This window comes from Dermacentor albipictus, chromosome 9 (genome assembly GCF_038994185.2).
Source record: "Dermacentor albipictus isolate Rhodes 1998 colony chromosome 9, USDA_Dalb.pri_finalv2, whole genome shotgun sequence".
In the NCBI taxonomy this organism is placed as follows: Eukaryota; Metazoa; Arthropoda; class Arachnida; order Ixodida; family Ixodidae; genus Dermacentor; species Dermacentor albipictus.
In genome coordinates, this window is record NC_091829.1 from 111,033,194 (window position 1) to 111,051,475 (window position 18,282).

Sequence of the window (18,282 nt, forward strand, 5' to 3'; positions counted from 1 at the left end):
TGGACTGCTGTCTGATTCGTTGAGCTTTTGGCCGTATACTTATGAATACAAACCTGCATACTAGGCAGGTTTGTATCCATAAGAATACTAGGCTAGGCAATCATGCCATTGTGCTTATTAGCAACTCATGATATACGCAATAATATTGTCAGGCATGCTAAAGCATGTGGGCTGGCGCTATGTAGCGCACTAGGGAAAGCACACCAATGATGGTATGGCATGCTAGCTCTTTTCGCTTGCACCGCTGTGGTGTTATCAGATTAAGGTAGAAACAATGACATTTAAGCTTCCAGTGCCTGCACTTGCAATGGAGATACTACAGTATGCTAATCGCTGGCAGTGGAAGTTTGCAAAGCATTGATAACATACTAAGCCAGCCCGCCTCCGTTACGTGCCAGCATCACGCCCTCCTGTTACACACCACCGCTGAATCTAATAGCAGCATGCAGTTGCGAGATATAAACGCAACTGAAAACTTTTAAATGATGCAGCATTGATGGAAGGTGATAGCTTTATACAAACGTTGATCGTCTCCCACCTTTTGCTCTATGAAGAGCACGTGATGAAGTATAATGCAGTTCATCTTAAATTAAACACCGGTTAACTCGTCATTTTTCTGTTTAGCAAGTATAAGATTGCAATAATGTATTCACATCAAGTTGTGTGTCCAGTTGTGTGTCCGATTTTGATCAAGCCAAAGAACTCGCCACACGAATAACACCTTTTCATACTTGTGATGCAGATGCTGCTACCATTCAATTTGCTGTAGGTACACATGCACAGCATGTTTTCCTCCCATCTTCTATGGAATGCAGAAGGCTGTGAAGGTGAAAATGCGAAAAATGCACAGGATATTGTAACGCCTTTCAATTTGGCATTAGAACGTGCGCGCGACTAACGTTTAACCACATCACTTTATGCCATCGACAGTAGCGTTGCGAGATGGGAGGCCTGTGATATTAGCTAGCTTTCTTGGTAAATATTGGCAAGGTTTTGCTCGTGGCATAGTGAGGGCCTCAACTTTGGGAACCTCGATACTTAAGGTACCGCACAAAGGTTTATTGGCCAGTTGCCTACTCGTAAAGTTCATGTACTACTTAGCAGCTGCTGCAATAATGATTTAAATTATTTCTGAGCAATTTCATACCTGAGTTGACTGGCAGATAGCAGCGCAGTTTGTTTCAAACAACTAGGTAAAAGCTTCTGTGTTGCCCTTATGTTATGAGCTATTTTTGACTGCTGCAAGAGGTTTCTCAGCTGTGTGCATACAGGCCAAGCTGCTCTTGCTTATATGAATATTTTTGAATAAGTGAAAAAGATTGGCTTTTGTTGTGTTTTTCAGGTGCCCTGTGAGCTCTCATCCAAGCACCGCGTTCCTGAGGTCTGCTCTGAGCAGACTTGGCATATTGAAGATAGTCCAATAAACTAGTCGTAATTTCACACAAACCTTTACGAAGTGTAGTCAAAACTTTCTTTTAAAACTGTAAGCACTAATATAACCTGATTTTTCTATTCAGACATTACATTTTATATTAATAAGAAAGACATAACTAGAACAGCAGCACTGCAGTGAGGAACGTACAATGGTACTCCAAGTGTTACACTGAAATATTATATGAAGGCCAATTAGTTTGTAACTTTAGAACGAATTGGCAGGAATTTCTGTGCTATAGCAGTGGTCCAATCCGTATGCTGCATCATGTAGGGAACAGTAACCTTACAATGAAATCAATTCAAAACTTTAAAACTTACAAAAAGTGCAAAAATATAAATTGGGTACAGGGAACTCTTCATCTATGCATGTCTACATAACATAGAAGATTTAATCACTAGGGCTACATAAAGGATGCTCAATGGTAGGACATACGAAGGAAACATAAGATCAGTAGCCAAATTTGAACATGGGGGAAACATAACGGATGCACAAAGGAAGGACACACAAAGGAAACATAAAATCAGTGGCCAAATTTCAACATGGAGGAAACAAAGGACGGTAACATAAGGGATACATAAAGAGAGGACACATGAAGGAAAGATAAAAGCAGTGGCCAAATTTCAACATGGCGGAAACATAAAGGACGTTTCCTCATGTGAACTCCGAGAAACATACAGTAAACATGAAGCACATAACCATTTCCATAAGGGCGATCCCAAATTTGCGCTCTTTACGGCAACGTTTTACTAATGAAGTGCCCTCCCGATCTCTCGTAGAGTTCCCGGAGAAACCAGGGAAGCAGCGTGGCAACAGCCAGACAACCAGGCTGCCAACAGAATCCAAGAGTGCCAAGTTTGCCGGTTCGTTTTCACCAACACGGAGGCCTTTCAAAATCACACCGCTGACCACTCGCTCGGGAAAAACAAGAACTGTGCCGAGTGCGGTAAATTGTTTATGACGTCACGGGTCCTCACCAGGCATTTACTTTTGCACGGCGAACCATCCTTTCAGTGCGGCTTGTGCGGCCAAAAATTTCACAGGAAAGATCGCCTCAAGAACCACATGCTTGCATGGCACTTCGGTTCACAGGACTGAGAAGCCGGCGAAGGGTTTCCGTAGCACGGCAGCACGCGCCACGAAATTGGTCGAGCACGCCGGGATGCAGCGTCTCCCGTGACGGTGGCATCGGCATCGTTACAGCCGGATATTCGCCCTGGAGGGGTGACTTCTCTGGATGTCACCCTGGCGCCAAGATCCGTCGTGTGCTTTCGCAGAAGAACTTGCGGTCTAGGCCTGAACTGTTCTGGCTGTGAGCTAACTTTTTGACAAACAAAACTGGGCTAATCTTATTAATTCTGACTACGGCTGACAAATGCCTGCCAATAAAGTTCTTACAGTGGTTATCTCGAGGAATACTGTGCGCCACCTGTTTGATTTTCTTCGAAGAACGCGTCCGTTTTTCGCAGTCCTCTAGCCATGGTTAAAATAAATTTGCATGTCTCCTGGATTGAACAAAATAGCGAGATATGTTTCTTGGAAGAAATTGTGGTAGGGATTCTTATAGTAGAGCTTTAATAGTGAAGTTGAGTGATATGTGCCACCCTAATATTCTCGAGCTTTGCTGGTAAAGTTATCAATAGTTTTAGCACCTTGCATAGTACAAACAAAGCTGCTAAAAATGGTACACATTTGTTCGATGGCGGAAGCTCCAGACGCTGCCTGGAAAAAACGTGATGCTCAAAGCGGAAGAACAGCTACACTACGCTTAGCTCGTGCATATATGTAATGATCAAATAAAACATTGCTGTGGCTAATTAATGGACATTAATAATGAGGCTTTACTCGCATCCCCTTTTTAACGGCGTGGAGACAGTCACTCAGCCTGCTTGGTTTGACCAGGTGTAGTGTACATGCTTTCATTCCGGTGTTTTTGTATAAATCTCGATGATCATTTTTTTCTCTAAGCTTCTCTATCTGCCTTGTATCACCACGTAGACTTGCAATCAATCGGGTCGTATCAATTTCTTTTCTGCTTATCCAATACTCTTAACGTCTCTTGGTTATCGCGATTGCTGAGCGGATGGTGCTACAAGCAATTTTAAATTGAAGCGCTTTTGGAAGGTTTATGTTACCTCCGAGTCCCGGATAAATTCTTTCGCGTGCCATTAGGTGGTGCCGACTGGTCTCTGAATATATGCTGCAGCATTCACATGTCTTGTCTTATGGCGAATATTTGCTCCATACGTTTTTGTTCCTTCGCAATCAGCTCAAGCCTCAACTATAGCAAGCCAGTACCCTTTCTCTTATCCAACAGGTTTTTCTTCCAAGTTTCGTTGTTCCCGTTCCTGTAAATGTCCCTGGTGCTTTGTTTTTGATTTTTTACAGCCAATTCGGTGTCCCTCTTTCTCTATTCAGCAGCAGTACTTGCTTAGTTGCTACGGTGTTCAGCTGCTAAGCGTCAAGGCGCAGGATCGAATCCCAGTTACGGCGGCCGTATTTTGACGGAGGCGAAATGAGAAAACATCCTTGTACTTAGATTTAGCTGCACGTTAAGGAAGTCCAGGTGGTCTCCATTTCCATGGTCCCTCATTACGGCGTGCCTCATAATCATAGTGGCTATGGCACGTAAAACCACATGTTTTTTTATTGTCGCTCTCTTTCTCTTCATTTCTGCTTGTCGATTTACGCTTTAAATTACACGTTACTTTGCTGCCAAGTTTCTCAACCACTTTCTCCCCTTTGTCTCCACGCATTTTTAAGTACGATATAATTGCGCATGCTTTTACAGTGCACTCCGCGGTGGCGCTGAGGCGAGTGCCATTTCGAGGCGTTGCGATTGGTGCGCCTATTGGTAAAGGAAACACCCACTCTGCAGCCGTGGTCACAAAACCGGGTGAGGTCGGTAAAGAACAAAGCTTCACATAAAGAAGTTATGTAGGCCATAGACTCGGCTAAATCAGAAAATGAACTCGGTGGTGCAATTTATGCCCCCGCCCCCCTCCGTTTCAGACGCACGCTCACAGCATCCATCCATCCATCCATTCATTGATACAACCATAATAAATGTGCAGAGGCATGTCAGAGTATTTCTGAAAGAAAGAAATACCGGCTGAGTGTGGACAATGTTTTCAATAAGCAGAGAGAGTTTGACCTGAGGTAATATTCTTTATCCTTCTACTTGGCTCCAAAGCGATTGAACCGGAGAAAAGACGAAGAAGGGTATAAGTAATGATTATGAGAATAGTTACAGTAAGGTGCGATATTGTAAGTATGCAAGTTCTTGTCCATAGTGCCCTTTTACAGTTTCGAATGTAGGCTGTGTTAACGAAAAATTATAAAACAGCCTTGATGGCTCGTAAAATGTGACCATGAATTGAGCGCTTTGGCGTCTTTCTTGGCACGGTTTAATAGCAGGTCATTGTGTAAATATGTATTGCAAAAATAAAGAAGCAGGGAAGGAATTGAGGGGATAGCAGTCATGGGACGCGTAGTTATATTGGTATGATAGGGGTATAGAGGTTCTCAATATGAAAGGAAAATCTAAATCAATGAGATGAAAGGGTTGATGCCGATAAATGTAATAAAGCAGAATAGGTGACAATTTGTCGCCAGCCGGTTGTACAGGGGATTTTAGTAAACATCCTCATCTTCCTTATTCTCATTGTTCGCGTCCTCTTTGCATTCAGTGAAATTTTGGAGATAGTTATCGCTGTTCCCGTCCTTTTCATTTCTGTTGTCTTACATTTTTGTTGATTCTTTTTCTGTGAAATTATGCTAAAGCTGCGTTAGGGCGCTCAAGAAATTTGAGTTTTCCATAAATTCATTTGGATACACGGTGGTGACAAACGAAGCAATTTTTAGTTTTTGCGGTCATTTTCATCCTACGGCTTAGTGTACCGCTTTGGCGTTGCGATTTATCGATCGTCCTCATTAAAAAAAAGGTGAATGAACTAATCGCAGATTATTTGAAAACCGCTGAATACTTGGCATGCCTTACGCAGAGATCATCGTCAGTTTGACGGTGGTATAGGTGGCGCGCATGATTGAAGTGAAGCTTCCCTTGCGTGCACACCAATGTTAGGTTTAGTTGCTTCTCTGTCGTCTGCTCCGTAGGCGACTGTGTGGGCGAGTATATTTGGGAGTAGACATACGAAGGTTATATGAGCGCCCAATAAAATTGCCAAGGGTTAAAACGACCACAAGAGGTTGACATTGCTCAGTGCATTGCTACAAGTGCCGAATCTCGCACTGTTGCGTTCTATACTTGTCCATATTTCCCGACGCCCCGACAGCTCAAGCCAAATCATTGGTTTGCAGTATTTCAATAAAAATAAATAAATAAATAAATAAATGAATGATGCGGCTACATATTCGTTCTATGCTGATTGATAAAGCAGTTCCGATAAGCTATTCTCTTTGGTGCGTGTATATATATATATATATATATATATATATATATATATATATATATATATATATATATATATATATATATATATATATAATTACTGCAATTTATTGTGGCGGTACAACGCGGACAGACGACAGGGCGACGTTCTTCAAGAACAGGAGGACCACCTGTTCATAAACAAACAGAACGGAGACACGTCATGTTCATCCCCGCCCAATATCACTGACACCCCAGACGGAGTCCTTAAATATCCCCATCGTCGTTGTCGTCTGCGTAGAACACACGCGTCAATTGTCCCTCTCTAAGAGAGCATCGCCCCGATAAGAGACCAGAAATATTACCTGAGCAAGGATCTGTGGAATTTGCTCAAATTCGGCTTCATGCGGAGAACGTGCGCAAGCTGAGGACAGCGCGTGCGGTGCCGCATTGAAACAATCGGCAATGACCTCGTGCGCGACATTACCGAGTCGCCGCTAAACTCGATATGGTCCGAAGTGTCGCCTTAACAGTTTCTCGGAGAGGCCTCGTTTCCGTATGGGTGACCAAACCCGCACACTGTCGCCGACATTCATAGGTAACTGTTCTACGGTGAAGATCATAGCGGCCTGCGTCGTAGTCTTGCTGCTGGCAGATCCGCAAGTGGACGAGCTGACGAGCAGCTCTTCTGCGCGTTGCGTAAACACATCGACGTCCCTGTCAGTGTCGTCAAAGTCATGTGGAAGCATCGTATCCAACATAGTTCGTACATCCCGTCCGTGAACAAGGGCGAAGAGAGTCATGCGGGTCATCTCTCGTTGGGCTGTTTTATGCGTAGATATGATATAACGTAGCATGTCATCCCAATTTCAATGTTTAATATCCAAGTACACTGAGAGCATGCCTTCAATTGTTTTGTTAGGCACTCCGTTAATCGGTTGGTTTGTGGATGGTAGGCGGCCGACTTCCGATGAGCAGTTCCACTTAGAAGTAATACGTGATCTAAAAGTGCAGCCGTGAATGTGGTTACTTGGTCTTATTACACCGGTTGGTGCGTCGTGTCGCAGCACATCGTGCTCAATGAAAAAGCGCGCCACCTCGGCTTCTGTGCTTCTCTGGATTCTTTTTTTCAGAGTAATGTGTGGGATAGCCGGTTGCGACAATAACAAAGTGATTCCATGCAGGAGAAGTAGGAAGTGGGCCCGAAATGTCCATTCCGGTTTCATCAAATAGCCTTCGAGGAACCTGGACGGGCTGTTGGAGGCCGTCTGGTTTCGACAGAGGCGACTAATTCACTCGGTAGTCGAGACAAGTGGAAACGTGATGTTTCACGGTGGTGGTAACTCTCGGCCGGTAGTACCTGTACTGCACTCTGGCCAATGTTCGCGTCAAGCCAAAGCAACCAGAAGTCACCTCATTGTGACAGGTTTGAAGTACTTCCGTACGAAGAGCTGCAGGAATGACGAGCAGATAGGAGGACCCTGTCGAAGAAAAGTTTCTTTTGTTATGGACTTCGGCCTGTAAACAAAACTACAACAGTCCTCTTCCGAAAACACTAGGTGGCTTTGCATATCTTCCCTCTAAGTAATTGATTAGGTCAATCAACTCAGGGTCGTCCCGTTGTTGTTGCGCGAGGACGGATGTGTCCAAAACCGAAAGAAATGCCGAGTCTTCTTCGGATGGACCAGGTGACTCTATCAGCGATCGAGACAGGCAGTCAGCGTACGTATGTCGTTTCCCCGACTTTTAGATGACAGTCAGGTGAAACACTTGTAGCCTCGAACGAGTTAATCGTCCAGAAGGATCTTTAAGGTTTGTCAACCAACAGCCATTCATTGATAGCTTTCATTGATTACGAGAAAGCGTTTGATTTTGTCGAAACCTCAGCAGTCATGGAGGCATTACGGAATCAGGGTGTAGACGAGCCGTATGTAAAAATACTGAGATATCTATAGCGGCTCCACAGCCACCGTAGTCCTCCATAAAGCAAGCAACAAAATCCCAATAAAGAAAGGCGTCAGGCAGGGAGATACGATCTCTCCAATGTTTTTCACAGCATGTTTACAGGAGGTATTCAGAGACCTGGATTGGGAAGAATCGGGGATAAAAGTTAATGGAGAGTACCTTAGTAACTTGCGATTCGCTGATGATATTGCCTTGCTTAGTAACTCAGGGGACCAATTGCAATGCATGCTCACTGACCTGGAGAGGCAAAGCAGAAGAGTGGGTCTAAAAATGAATCTGCAGAAAACTAAAGTAATGTTTAACAGTCTCGGAAGAGAACAGCAATTTACAATAGGCAGCGAGGCACTGGAAGTCGTAAGGGAATACACCTACTTGGGGCAGGTAGTGACGGCGGATCCCGATCATGAGACGGAAATAATCAGGAGAATAAGAATGGGCTGTGGTGCGTTTGGCAGGAATTCTCAGATCATGAACAGCAGGTTGCCATTATCCCTCAAGAGAAAAGTATATAATAGCTGTGTCTTACCAGTACTCACCTACGGGGCAGAAACCTGGAGGCTTACGAAAAGAGTTCTACTCAAATTGAGGACGACGCAACGAGCTATGGAAAGAAGAATGATAGGTGTAACGTTAAGGGATAAGAAAAGAGCAGATTGGGTGAGGGAACAAACGCGAGTTAATGACATCTTAGTTGAAATCAAGAAAAAGAAATGGGCACGGGCAGGACATGTAATGAGGAGGGAAGATAACCGATGGTCAATAAGGGTTACGGACTGGATCCCAAGGGAAGGGAAGCGTAGCAGGAGGTGGCAGAAAGTTAGGTGGGCGGATGAGATTAAGAAGTTTGCAGGGACGGCGTGACCACAATTAGTACATGACCGGGGTTGTTGGAGAAATGTGGGAGAGGCCTTTGCCCTGCAGTGGGCTTAACCAGGCTGATGATGAACCAACAGACTCAATGGTGGCCGCTAATAACTCTGAAGTGGCGGTCATACAGTTATGGGCAAAATTTCATAACCGCCGATACCACGGCGAGGCATTCTTTCTCAGTTGCGGAGTAATTAGCCTCTTTGCGTGAGAGTGTTCTACTTGCATAGAAAAGCACCCTTTATTTGTCCTCCTGCGGCTGCACAAGTGCCACTCCGAAGCAACCATTGCTGGCATCAGTGTGGATCAATGTAAAAGCGGCCTCATCAAATGGAGCAAGCACTGGAGGTTTCTGGAGACATTGCCGCAATTCGTTGATTGCACTTTGCTCTTCGTCAACCCATACAAAAGCAACGTTGTCTCTCGTGAGGCGAGTTAACGGCGACGCAATGCAATGAAAGTCCGCACTAAACTGCGGTAATAGGCACAGAGGCCGGCGCAGCGCCTGACAGCCTTTTTATTGGATGGTGTGGGAAACTCTGCGATGGCGGCAATTTTTCAGGATCCTGGCGGACACCTGCGTGGCTGACGACGTGACGAACACGCTGTTGTTCCACGAAGCCAAAGAGGCACTTCTCCGGCTTCGTAGTGAGACCGGTGGTCCGCATGGACTGCAGAACCACTTCAAGCAGTTCGAGGTGTTCTTCAACCGTAGCGGAGAACAAGATGACGACATCGAGGTGCACTATGCAGTTTTTCCTTTTCAGACTTGAAAGCACAGTGACGAGGCGTTGGAACGTATCAGGGGTAGAGCAGAAACCGAAAGGCAAGACCTTAAATTTGTGTGAGCCTTCTGGCGTCACAAAACAGTTTTTTCAAGGTCTGTCCGGTCTACTTCCATTTTAGAATATCCGCTTTTCAAATCTATTGAATAGAAGTAACGTGCGTATCGAAGCCTGTCGTCTATGCAGGGAAGCAGGTGCACGTCCTTCTTTGTCACTTGATTTTGTTTTCCGTAGTCTCCACAGAAACGCAGCCTGCCGTCTTTTTTCTTGACTCGAACTGCAGGAGATGCCCAGAAACCCGTTGATGGTTGGATCACTTCGTCTCGAAGCATTGCTGTCACTTGTTGTATGGCTTTACGTTCCCTGGGAGCCACACGATAAGGATTTGGCGAATTGGTCTAGTCATATGTTCTGTAACTATTCGGTGCTTGGTTGGAGGCGTCCGACTTACGCTAGACGTCGGCGCAAAGAAGTCGTTCAACTTGGCCGATACCGTAAGAATCCGGTCTCATTCATGCTGTGACAAAGCAGTGCTGACGTCAAGTACAGGAGCTGGGCCTTGCGTAGGCGCTTCTTGAGTAGTGAACAGCAGCCATTATACATTCACGGCAGCTGCCTTGAATGTATGAACATCCCCAACACCATCAAAATAAGCCACAGCCGTGCCCTTTGCACGGTGCCGTTAATCTGTGCTAAAGTTTCTTAGCGACAGGTTCATGCACCCTTTGGTGACATTCACGATTCCTCATGCGACTGGGATGCCGTGAGTAAATAACGGGGGTATTGGTCGGCAACTCCTTCGTAATAAAACGGTGCGTTACATGCTCCCGAAAGGTGTGCATAATCGAGCAGGGATGACGACGTCCTCTTGTGTTGGACGAAAGGAGTTTTGTTTCGGCGACAATCAATGGACTACCAGGGCTCTTGTAAAACGTCACCATGCAATCCGGGATGATAATTACGGTGTCATATACTTTTAGGAAATCAATTCTGATAATCAAATCTTTACAGGACACAGGAAGAAGGATGAAAGGGGCCGTGAAAGAAGGATGCCCGATGTTAATTCTAGCAATAGATCTTCCAGTAGGCATAGGTAATTGGCCACCTGCCGTCCTTGTATGATTCCATGGAGTCTTTACTTTTTTGAGGCGGAAGACGAGTTCCTCACTCATTATACAGCAGCTGGCACTAGTGTCGGCTAACGCTGTCTCTGGCTGCCAATCCACAAAAACTTCTATCTCGGCCCTGACAATTTCTTCAGTGTCGGTGTTTATCGGCTTCGCGGTGTTCTGCAGCGTCATTGTTGGGGGCATTTTACTGTCTTGCGGCGGGCGTTCTACCTTAACTTGAATCGTTCACCGAAAGCAGGCTTTAGAGCAGCACGATATCACTGCGCAAGCGCTCCGTCCCGTGAACACTTCCAAGCACCAACCTTGACTGTGGGGCTTTTTAAAGCACTTGTATGTCACGCAAGCACTACACCTGCAAGGTTCCAGGACACCAACATCCCCGAGACACCACCATGCACATTGCCAAGACCACTAGTGAGGCCTCAGATACCCGGAATTATGAAGAAATCCCCCGTAACCTCCATTGGCTTCAAACAGCTCACCCTGTCCCATATATTTACATTATATAGTGGAAATTTACAAGTGTCTTCCGATGGTTCGGTCCCGCCGTCTGCCACGACGGCCGCATTTGTCATTCCACAACTTGGAATTACTCGGCGATTTCAATGAAACCACAAATCGACATCGATGGCTGGGGAACTTGGAATATGGGAGGCTGTCCTTTTTATGAGAACGCAGACACCTGGACGATATTAGATATGGACGATATTGTGCGATGCCAAATTAGCGCTGCAGGCGCTAAAATGCTTTCTAAATAAAAGATCATACTCCCGGCTCATGCTGGAAATCGCCGTACTTCATCCCAGTACCGAGTTAAGCGGCCACGTGATCCCCTTTCAATCGGTGCCTGCTCACTGTGGTGCGAATGACAATGAACTCGCAGACAGTGAGACAAGATAGGCCTTCTCCTCCTCGGAAGAAGTACAGATTGCTTCCACGCGACGTGATACCATCACCATGATCAAGGCCCTCATGCAGGACCATACAAAGGCATACAGAGCCCACGACGACAACATTCACAGACGCCTACATATGAGCGATCGAGACGGTAAATTCTGTTTGCCCCCAAAGCTTCCATGAAACAAAACGTCATTGCTACAAAGGATTGCGGTCGGCGTCGCTTTCACTCGTCCCTACGCGCACCTCATCGGCCAATCGAAGAGCCCTGAATGTGAACAATGCCAGATGCCTGAAACGCTGGAACACATACTTTGCGATTGCCCAGCATACATGCTGGAGCGAAGGACGTTAGGAAGTTTCCTAGCCGGCGTTGGCAGGCCACCACTGTCGGAGGAAGCTATCCTAGGCCTATGGCCTGAAACTGCAACTTCAATGCGTGCAACTAAAGTGTTGTTGAAGTTTCTGCAGGACACCAAACTCGACGAGCGGCTCTAGCAAGTCAACTGTCTCTTGTACATAAGCACTCACCGCTTCTCTCATGATCATCCATGCCAGTACTTTCACTCCCTTCCCTCTTCCCCAGTGCAAAGTAGCAGACTAGGCGCACTTGCTCAGGTCGACCGTTCGGCTTTTCCTATCCATAAATTATGTTCTTAGTCCTCTCAACTCTCCGTCCCGTGGCTTCTGTCATGTTTCACGGGCTTTCTCTTCAACTCGATTAAAAGGACTACGTGAGACGCATCGCACAGGAACCAACTCCATCGGTGGTTTGTGAAGATACTCTAACATATCTCTATATGATAATTGGTGTATTCAGCGAAGAATTAAAAAGTTGGGTGATACATCCTAATTAATGAGTGATGGGGAAAAATTATCTGAGTTACTATAGGCTATTGCTAACAGTATGCGTTCGGTTCAATTCGCTTACGACGCGCCTTTCATTTGTTTATTCCTGGGTCAACTTATGTGGGACACCCTGTATATGTCGGCTTACAAGCATCTATGTGGGGCAGCCTTCTGTTGATATAGAAGTAGAGAACAGTAAACATATTCTTTGATACAAATTAATTTCGTAGGTTTAGCCACTGGCTGTATGCCTGTTTAGGGCGAATGTTCCAGAACGGCTATCTGCTATCGGGACACAAGAGGTGCAGATTACTCAAATGTTGAATGATATGCGTCGCACTATTCGGTGCACACCCGTGTCATAACCATTCTCCTCTCGACACTTAGTATACGTTACCTTCGTCATCATGAAATCACTGCGACGTCACGCACTCGGCATTGGCTTGATTCGGAGTTTGTATTTCGGCATAGCTTGGGAGCGGTGCAGTGCATAAACAAAGAAATCGCCAGAGAATGAAGTGATAACCTCTGACGAAGACAAGCATAAATATTGCATAAATACCACGCTGCAGAGCCCGAAAGAAAGCAAATGTGTAGTTATCACGGTTAGTTATAGAGTATTCATTAACCGCTTTGAAAATGCTTCGTTTCACTTTAACTCGAACATGTGCTTTGGATTTGAATATTTATTATGCCAGAAGTAGGTGCAGCGTGTACACAAGGTCTCTTAGCCTTTCATCAGCCACCCCTGCATGCTTCGCTCGAGCACTGTGAAACATGGCTACACAGGTCGTGATGAAAACTTGGTGAAATCTGCGAACACGTGCCAAGCTGCGTTTTGTCACCTTCTCATACGGCAAGGCACTTGTCTTGTTAGGCGCAAAAGCTAGAAAGGACGCGCATGCGCTGTACATTTCTCACCACCAGGCGGAAGTTTGGGTAGAGGGTGCAGGAATTTGTCTTGCAACGCCCCTCGTAGATTGCGTCAAATTTGACCGCGCCTGCCCATCCGTGCCCTAGGAACTCATCCGCTGCAGGGTCCGCACGAGACGGGCGACTATGGCCGGAAAAGAAACGGCTCGACCTTACTTGACGATGTCGGGCGGCAGCTGCAACGTGGACCAGGGTGCAGGCAGTGCAGCGCCTGATCTGGACTTTGGCAGGTGGGTGTCCACTGAACATTTACTGCAAATAATGTCAAACCTAGAGAATCTGTTACATGCTGACTGCCAAAGACTTAGCTTCTTTTACGGTGAACCTTTCTAGGCAAGCTCTTAGTGCTTTGCTCGCCGTGGATGCTGCTGGTGTGTTGGTGAATACGGCTCACAAAAGAGACATTTGCAATGTGGAAGTGGCTAGCACGTAGGCCCAGCACACCGGCCGTTATACCAGCTTTAGCGCCTACGAAATTACTCAGTCAACGAGCGTGCCGTACCCAATTATTTTAGTGAAAGAAAGCTTTCTACGCGTTATGGTTTCATGCGCTTCCGGTCAATTTATTGACAAGTATGATGAGCCAGTCCAGCAGATAGGACAATACTAAACCTACACTTGAGTTAAACTCTGGGAGTTTACGTGCCAAAACCACGAAGTTATTATCAGGCACGTTGTAGTGGGAAACTCAGGATCACTTTTGACCACAAGGGGTTATTAATGTGAACCCCATGAAACACGGGTTATTGGGTGAACGGGTGAACCCCATTAACACGGATTAGCAGCCGTTATTTGATCACGCCACCTCTGGCTTAGCAGCGCAGCACCAAAGTCACTAGGCCTCCACGGCGAGCGATATCACATTTGTCTGATCGCGGGAAAGGTGTGCCGTAAGGTTGGCCATTTTCGGTTACAATGTAATCGAAGTGTCGTGTGGTTGCAGTGTTCGTGTCCTACTCATTTTGTCACGGAGGTGCATAATTGTTGTGCTGCTTGAAGCTTTGCTGAAGATGTCTTATAGCTCGCCGTGAAAGCTTACCTTCATATAAGCTTGGAAAAACTCGCATGGTGCTCTATGCATTTTTGCATTTTTGCTCAGTGGTTATTTTTCACCTCATACATGCGCATCCACGCGGGCTGACAAAATGTTCGCGCTCATGAGCGTCGATTTGCTCAGGCTGTTCTCGATGCGACGTTAGATAGCAATTTATCACGATTGGAAAAATGGCTCTCAGTTCCAGGTTATTTGATTACATAAGGTGGAAAGATGGCTGTTCTAATATGTGATGACACATCGAACATTGCACTGCATTCGACGTATGCTGCGTCAAACTTGCGGTAAAAACGCCTTACTGTTCCATTTACTTTTCTTCGGAAGATTGTTAGTCAATGAAACACAAACATAACTGGGACGAAAACGTATTTAATCGCCGATTTAGCAAATGATAATCTCGGATCTGGTGACAGTCTGAAAATTCGCCCAAAGTTGATACGCCTTGACAACTCACCGGATAGATTTCGTGCATTGCAATATGTGCCGTCACATAATTAAGAAGTTAATTAGAACTTTTTCTTAATAAGTCATATGTACATATTGATTTCTCGTGCAAGTGATGTTTACCTCTAGGAGTAACCGAGCTTAATGAATGAAGCTATGCTATGTGACATAGGTGATACTTTAATTATGTGATTACAAAAAGACAGGCGGTACATTGCAGGCTTAGAAATCTTTAGAACAGCACTTTCTGATTGTTCCACTTTTTGTCGGTCTTCATCTGAGCGTGCGGCAAACGTGTTCCGGATAATTTCGAGCATAGATTAGTCTTTGAATGACTACGCAACGGGCGAAACATTTCCGCCTCTATATAAATACAAGCCAAGTTTTTGTCTTTAAGCTTTCCAAGCAGAATGCCTGTGCAGTTTTAATGAGCCCCGAAGTCAAAGTTAAAATCATAGGCTGTGGCTTGTTCGATTGCTGCAGAATACTTACATGGGCAGCATCCGCTACATTCATGAAAGAAACATATGCTAAATTTACGATTTGATGACGAATGTATCATGCCTGTCGATGATATTTGCCAAAGGGGTACTGACACGACATTTTTGAGCGTATTGGTTGCGCTGAATGAAAATGCTAGACCGTTTAAGCACCAAAACACCGCAGAATTTTAATACACGCAAACGCGAGAAAACAGAAACAGCTGGCGTTTCATGCCCATGTGGTTTTTTGCTCATCAGGAGCCAAGTTTCAGTTTCCAGGAAAAACGTGACAGTATCTCGTGCGGCATGATCCAGGAGAAGGATTTTTCATGTGATTTTAGGCTGAGATCACGCCGCCATTAGCTAGAAATTTCAGTCAGTAGCAGCATAACTGCACTGATTAAACGGATCAGTTATTCTTTTACCGAATTAGCGAAACGAAAGGAACACATAACCTGTTTCCCGACATTCGAGTTGCTGGTACATCAGTTTCTAAAAAATTGCACTGATATTGAGCACGCTATGTGCCCAGCAATTTTCGCCAGACTTCGAGAAAGCACAGCGTATGGATTACCTCCATGTTGGCTTTAGAGGCCGCTCTTTTGCGGGGACAGCGCAAGGCTGAGAAATTGATGGAAAAGGAAAGTTTTAAAGCTGGCTTGACGCATACTGCCACATCGCAGGTACGAAACGATGAGATAGCACTGCATTCCAACACAAACACTCTATATCGCTAGTTTACGCCTTTTCCGGGTGACGCTTTCCACCCCACTAACCACCTAAGGGTGTAGCTGATCCCTCGATGCGCCCTTATCGTTGACTCACCATATATATATACATATGTGTGTATATATATATATATATATAAATAGCCGACGCGCTTGACCATAACTCCAGATTTCGACGATGTATGCGTGTTCTCGTCCCGAAGCTGTTGTGGGGAAAGGTTCACATCATAAAGAGTCAGTTTTGTGGTTGGCCGATGTGCGCACGGGCCTCTTTCATTACCGTCAAAGCAACAGACGACAATAGGGTAACTTGCGGGGCTTTGCAGTTTCTGCTGTCGTGCAGCACACAGAATGAATGGCTTACAGCCATACGACTGGGATTCTTTCGCCTCGTTGCTTTTTAGCAGCGTTCAACGCGGCTAGATGGATCCAAGCGAGAACTCGGTTTTGGAACTTTCTCGATTTTTAAACTTCGGTCAACAAGGCGAATACCTTGGCACCAAATCCATCATCGGAAAGCGCCGGAAAGCGCCGGCACTGTCAAATAAAAGTGTCCGTTGCAAAGGCGGTAGCACTCGAGAGGAGCAGGTCTTCCCGCAACTGACCACATGATCCCAAATTTGGGCTCTTTACAGCAGTCTTACTAATGAAGTGCCCTATTGATGTTTTCTCACAGAGTTCCTCAAGGAAGCAGAGAAGCAGCGTGGAACCACCGAGAGAACCAGGCTGCCAACAGACTCCTAGAGTGCCGTGTGTGCCGGTTCGATTTCACCGACATGGAGGCCTTCCGAATGCACGCCGACGACCACTTGCTTGGGAAAAACCACAACTGTCCCGAGTGTGGTAAACTGTTTATGTCGCCTTGGAAACTCACGAGGCATTTACGAACGCACAGCGAGCCATCCTTTGAATGCGGCGTGTGCGGCAAAAAATTTTATACCAAAGAGGGCCACAAGAACCACATGCTTGCATGCCGGTAGGCGCACAGGACAGAGAAGCCGTCGAAGGGTCCCCTTAACAGGGCAGCACCCGCCACGAAATTGGTCGAGCTCGTCGGGAAGCACCGTCGCACCTGGCGGTGGATTCGGCATCGCGACAGCCGGATATTCACCCAGGAGGAGTGACACCTCTGGGTGTCACCCTGGCGCCAAGGTCCATCGTGTGCCTTCGCAGAAGAACTTGCCGTCTGGGCCTCAACTGTTCTAGCTGTATGCTAACTTCTTGACAAACAAAACTGGGCTAATCTTATTCCTTCTGACTAGGGCCGAAGAAGGCCTGCGAATAAACTTCTTACAGTGGTTATCTCGAGAAATACTGAGCGTCAGCTCTGTGGTTTTATTCGAAGAATGCACACGTTCTTCGCAGTCCAGTAGCCATGGTTAAAAAAGGTTTATGTGCCTCCTGGATTGAACAAAGTAGCGAGATCTGTTTTCGGAAAAATGGTAGTAAGGATATTTTTAGTATAGTTCTTAATAGTGAGGTTGAGTAACGTCCGCCCTAATATTCTTGAGCCTTGCAGCTAACGTTATTAATAGCTTTAGCGCCCTCCATTGTACAAAAAGGTTGTTAAAAATGGTACACATTTGTTCACTGGCGGAATCCCGAGACTCTGCCTGGAAAAACGTGATGGGCATAGCGGAATACGAGCTACACACGTCGGCTTAGCTGGTGAATGTAATTAATGATCAAATAAAACATTGCTTCGGCTGATTAACGGACTTTAATAATGATGCCTAATTGGCATCTCCTGAAGAATGCTTGCGAATAAAAACATTACAGTGGTCATCTCGAGAAACACTGTACGGCAGCTCTGTGGTTGGTTTCCTTGAACGCACCCATTCTTCGCTTTACCAGTCGTACCAGCTTTGCTAGTCGGCCTGGCTGGTGTATGGTATTGATGATGACTTGTAACTGTGCTTCATATATGTAATGGACTTTAATGATTATGTGGTATTTGCAACCCCTATAAAACGGCGTTGAGACAGTTGCCTAGCCTCCTTGATTTGATCAGATGTACTGTACATGCTTTCATTCCAGTGTTGTATAAACCTCCAGAATTCTTTTTTTTTCTCATAGCTTCTCTCAACCTTGTATCGCTACGTAGACTTGCAACGAATAAGGCCGTATCAATGTATTTCCTGCTTTTCTTACACCAATACTCTTAACGTCTCTTGCTTATCGCGATTGCTGAGCGGTTGATGCTGCCAGCCACTTAAATTGAAGCGTTTTTGGAGGGTTTGTTTCCTTCGTGTCTTACTGGATAAATCCCTTCGGATGCCATTAGGAGGTGCCGAGCGGTCTCTGAAATTATGCTGTAGCATTCACA

The 18,282-nt window shown here is 45.6% G+C and overlaps 1 protein-coding gene and 1 long non-coding RNA gene across 6 annotated transcripts in view; both read left to right on the forward strand.

Moving 5' to 3' along the window:
• LOC139049623 (zinc finger protein 418-like) overlaps positions 1 to 18,282 on the forward strand; it is an 86,305-nt gene that overhangs the window by 7,920 nt on the left and 60,103 nt on the right. For 2 of the 5 annotated variants that reach the window (XR_011508434.1, XM_070525261.1), the window contains 2 exons: positions 1,343 to 1,381; positions 2,212 to 2,799. The exons of 1 other annotated variant lie outside the window; for it this stretch is intronic. Coding sequence is in view for 1 of the 4 variants with exons in the window: in XM_070525261.1 (XP_070381362.1) it covers positions 1,343 to 1,381; positions 2,212 to 2,530 (358 nt within the window). In the remaining 3 variants the exon portion in view is untranslated. Of the gene's footprint in view, positions 1 to 1,342; positions 1,382 to 2,211; positions 2,800 to 18,282 lie in introns of those variants that run through there. 2 more of the 5 variants (XR_011508431.1, XR_011508432.1) reach the window with 1 other exon arrangement.
• Positions 12,980 to 17,256, forward strand: LOC139050050 (uncharacterized). The gene is made up of 2 exons (XR_011508747.1): positions 12,980 to 13,478; positions 16,633 to 17,256. It is a non-coding gene; the product is annotated as an uncharacterized lncRNA (long non-coding RNA).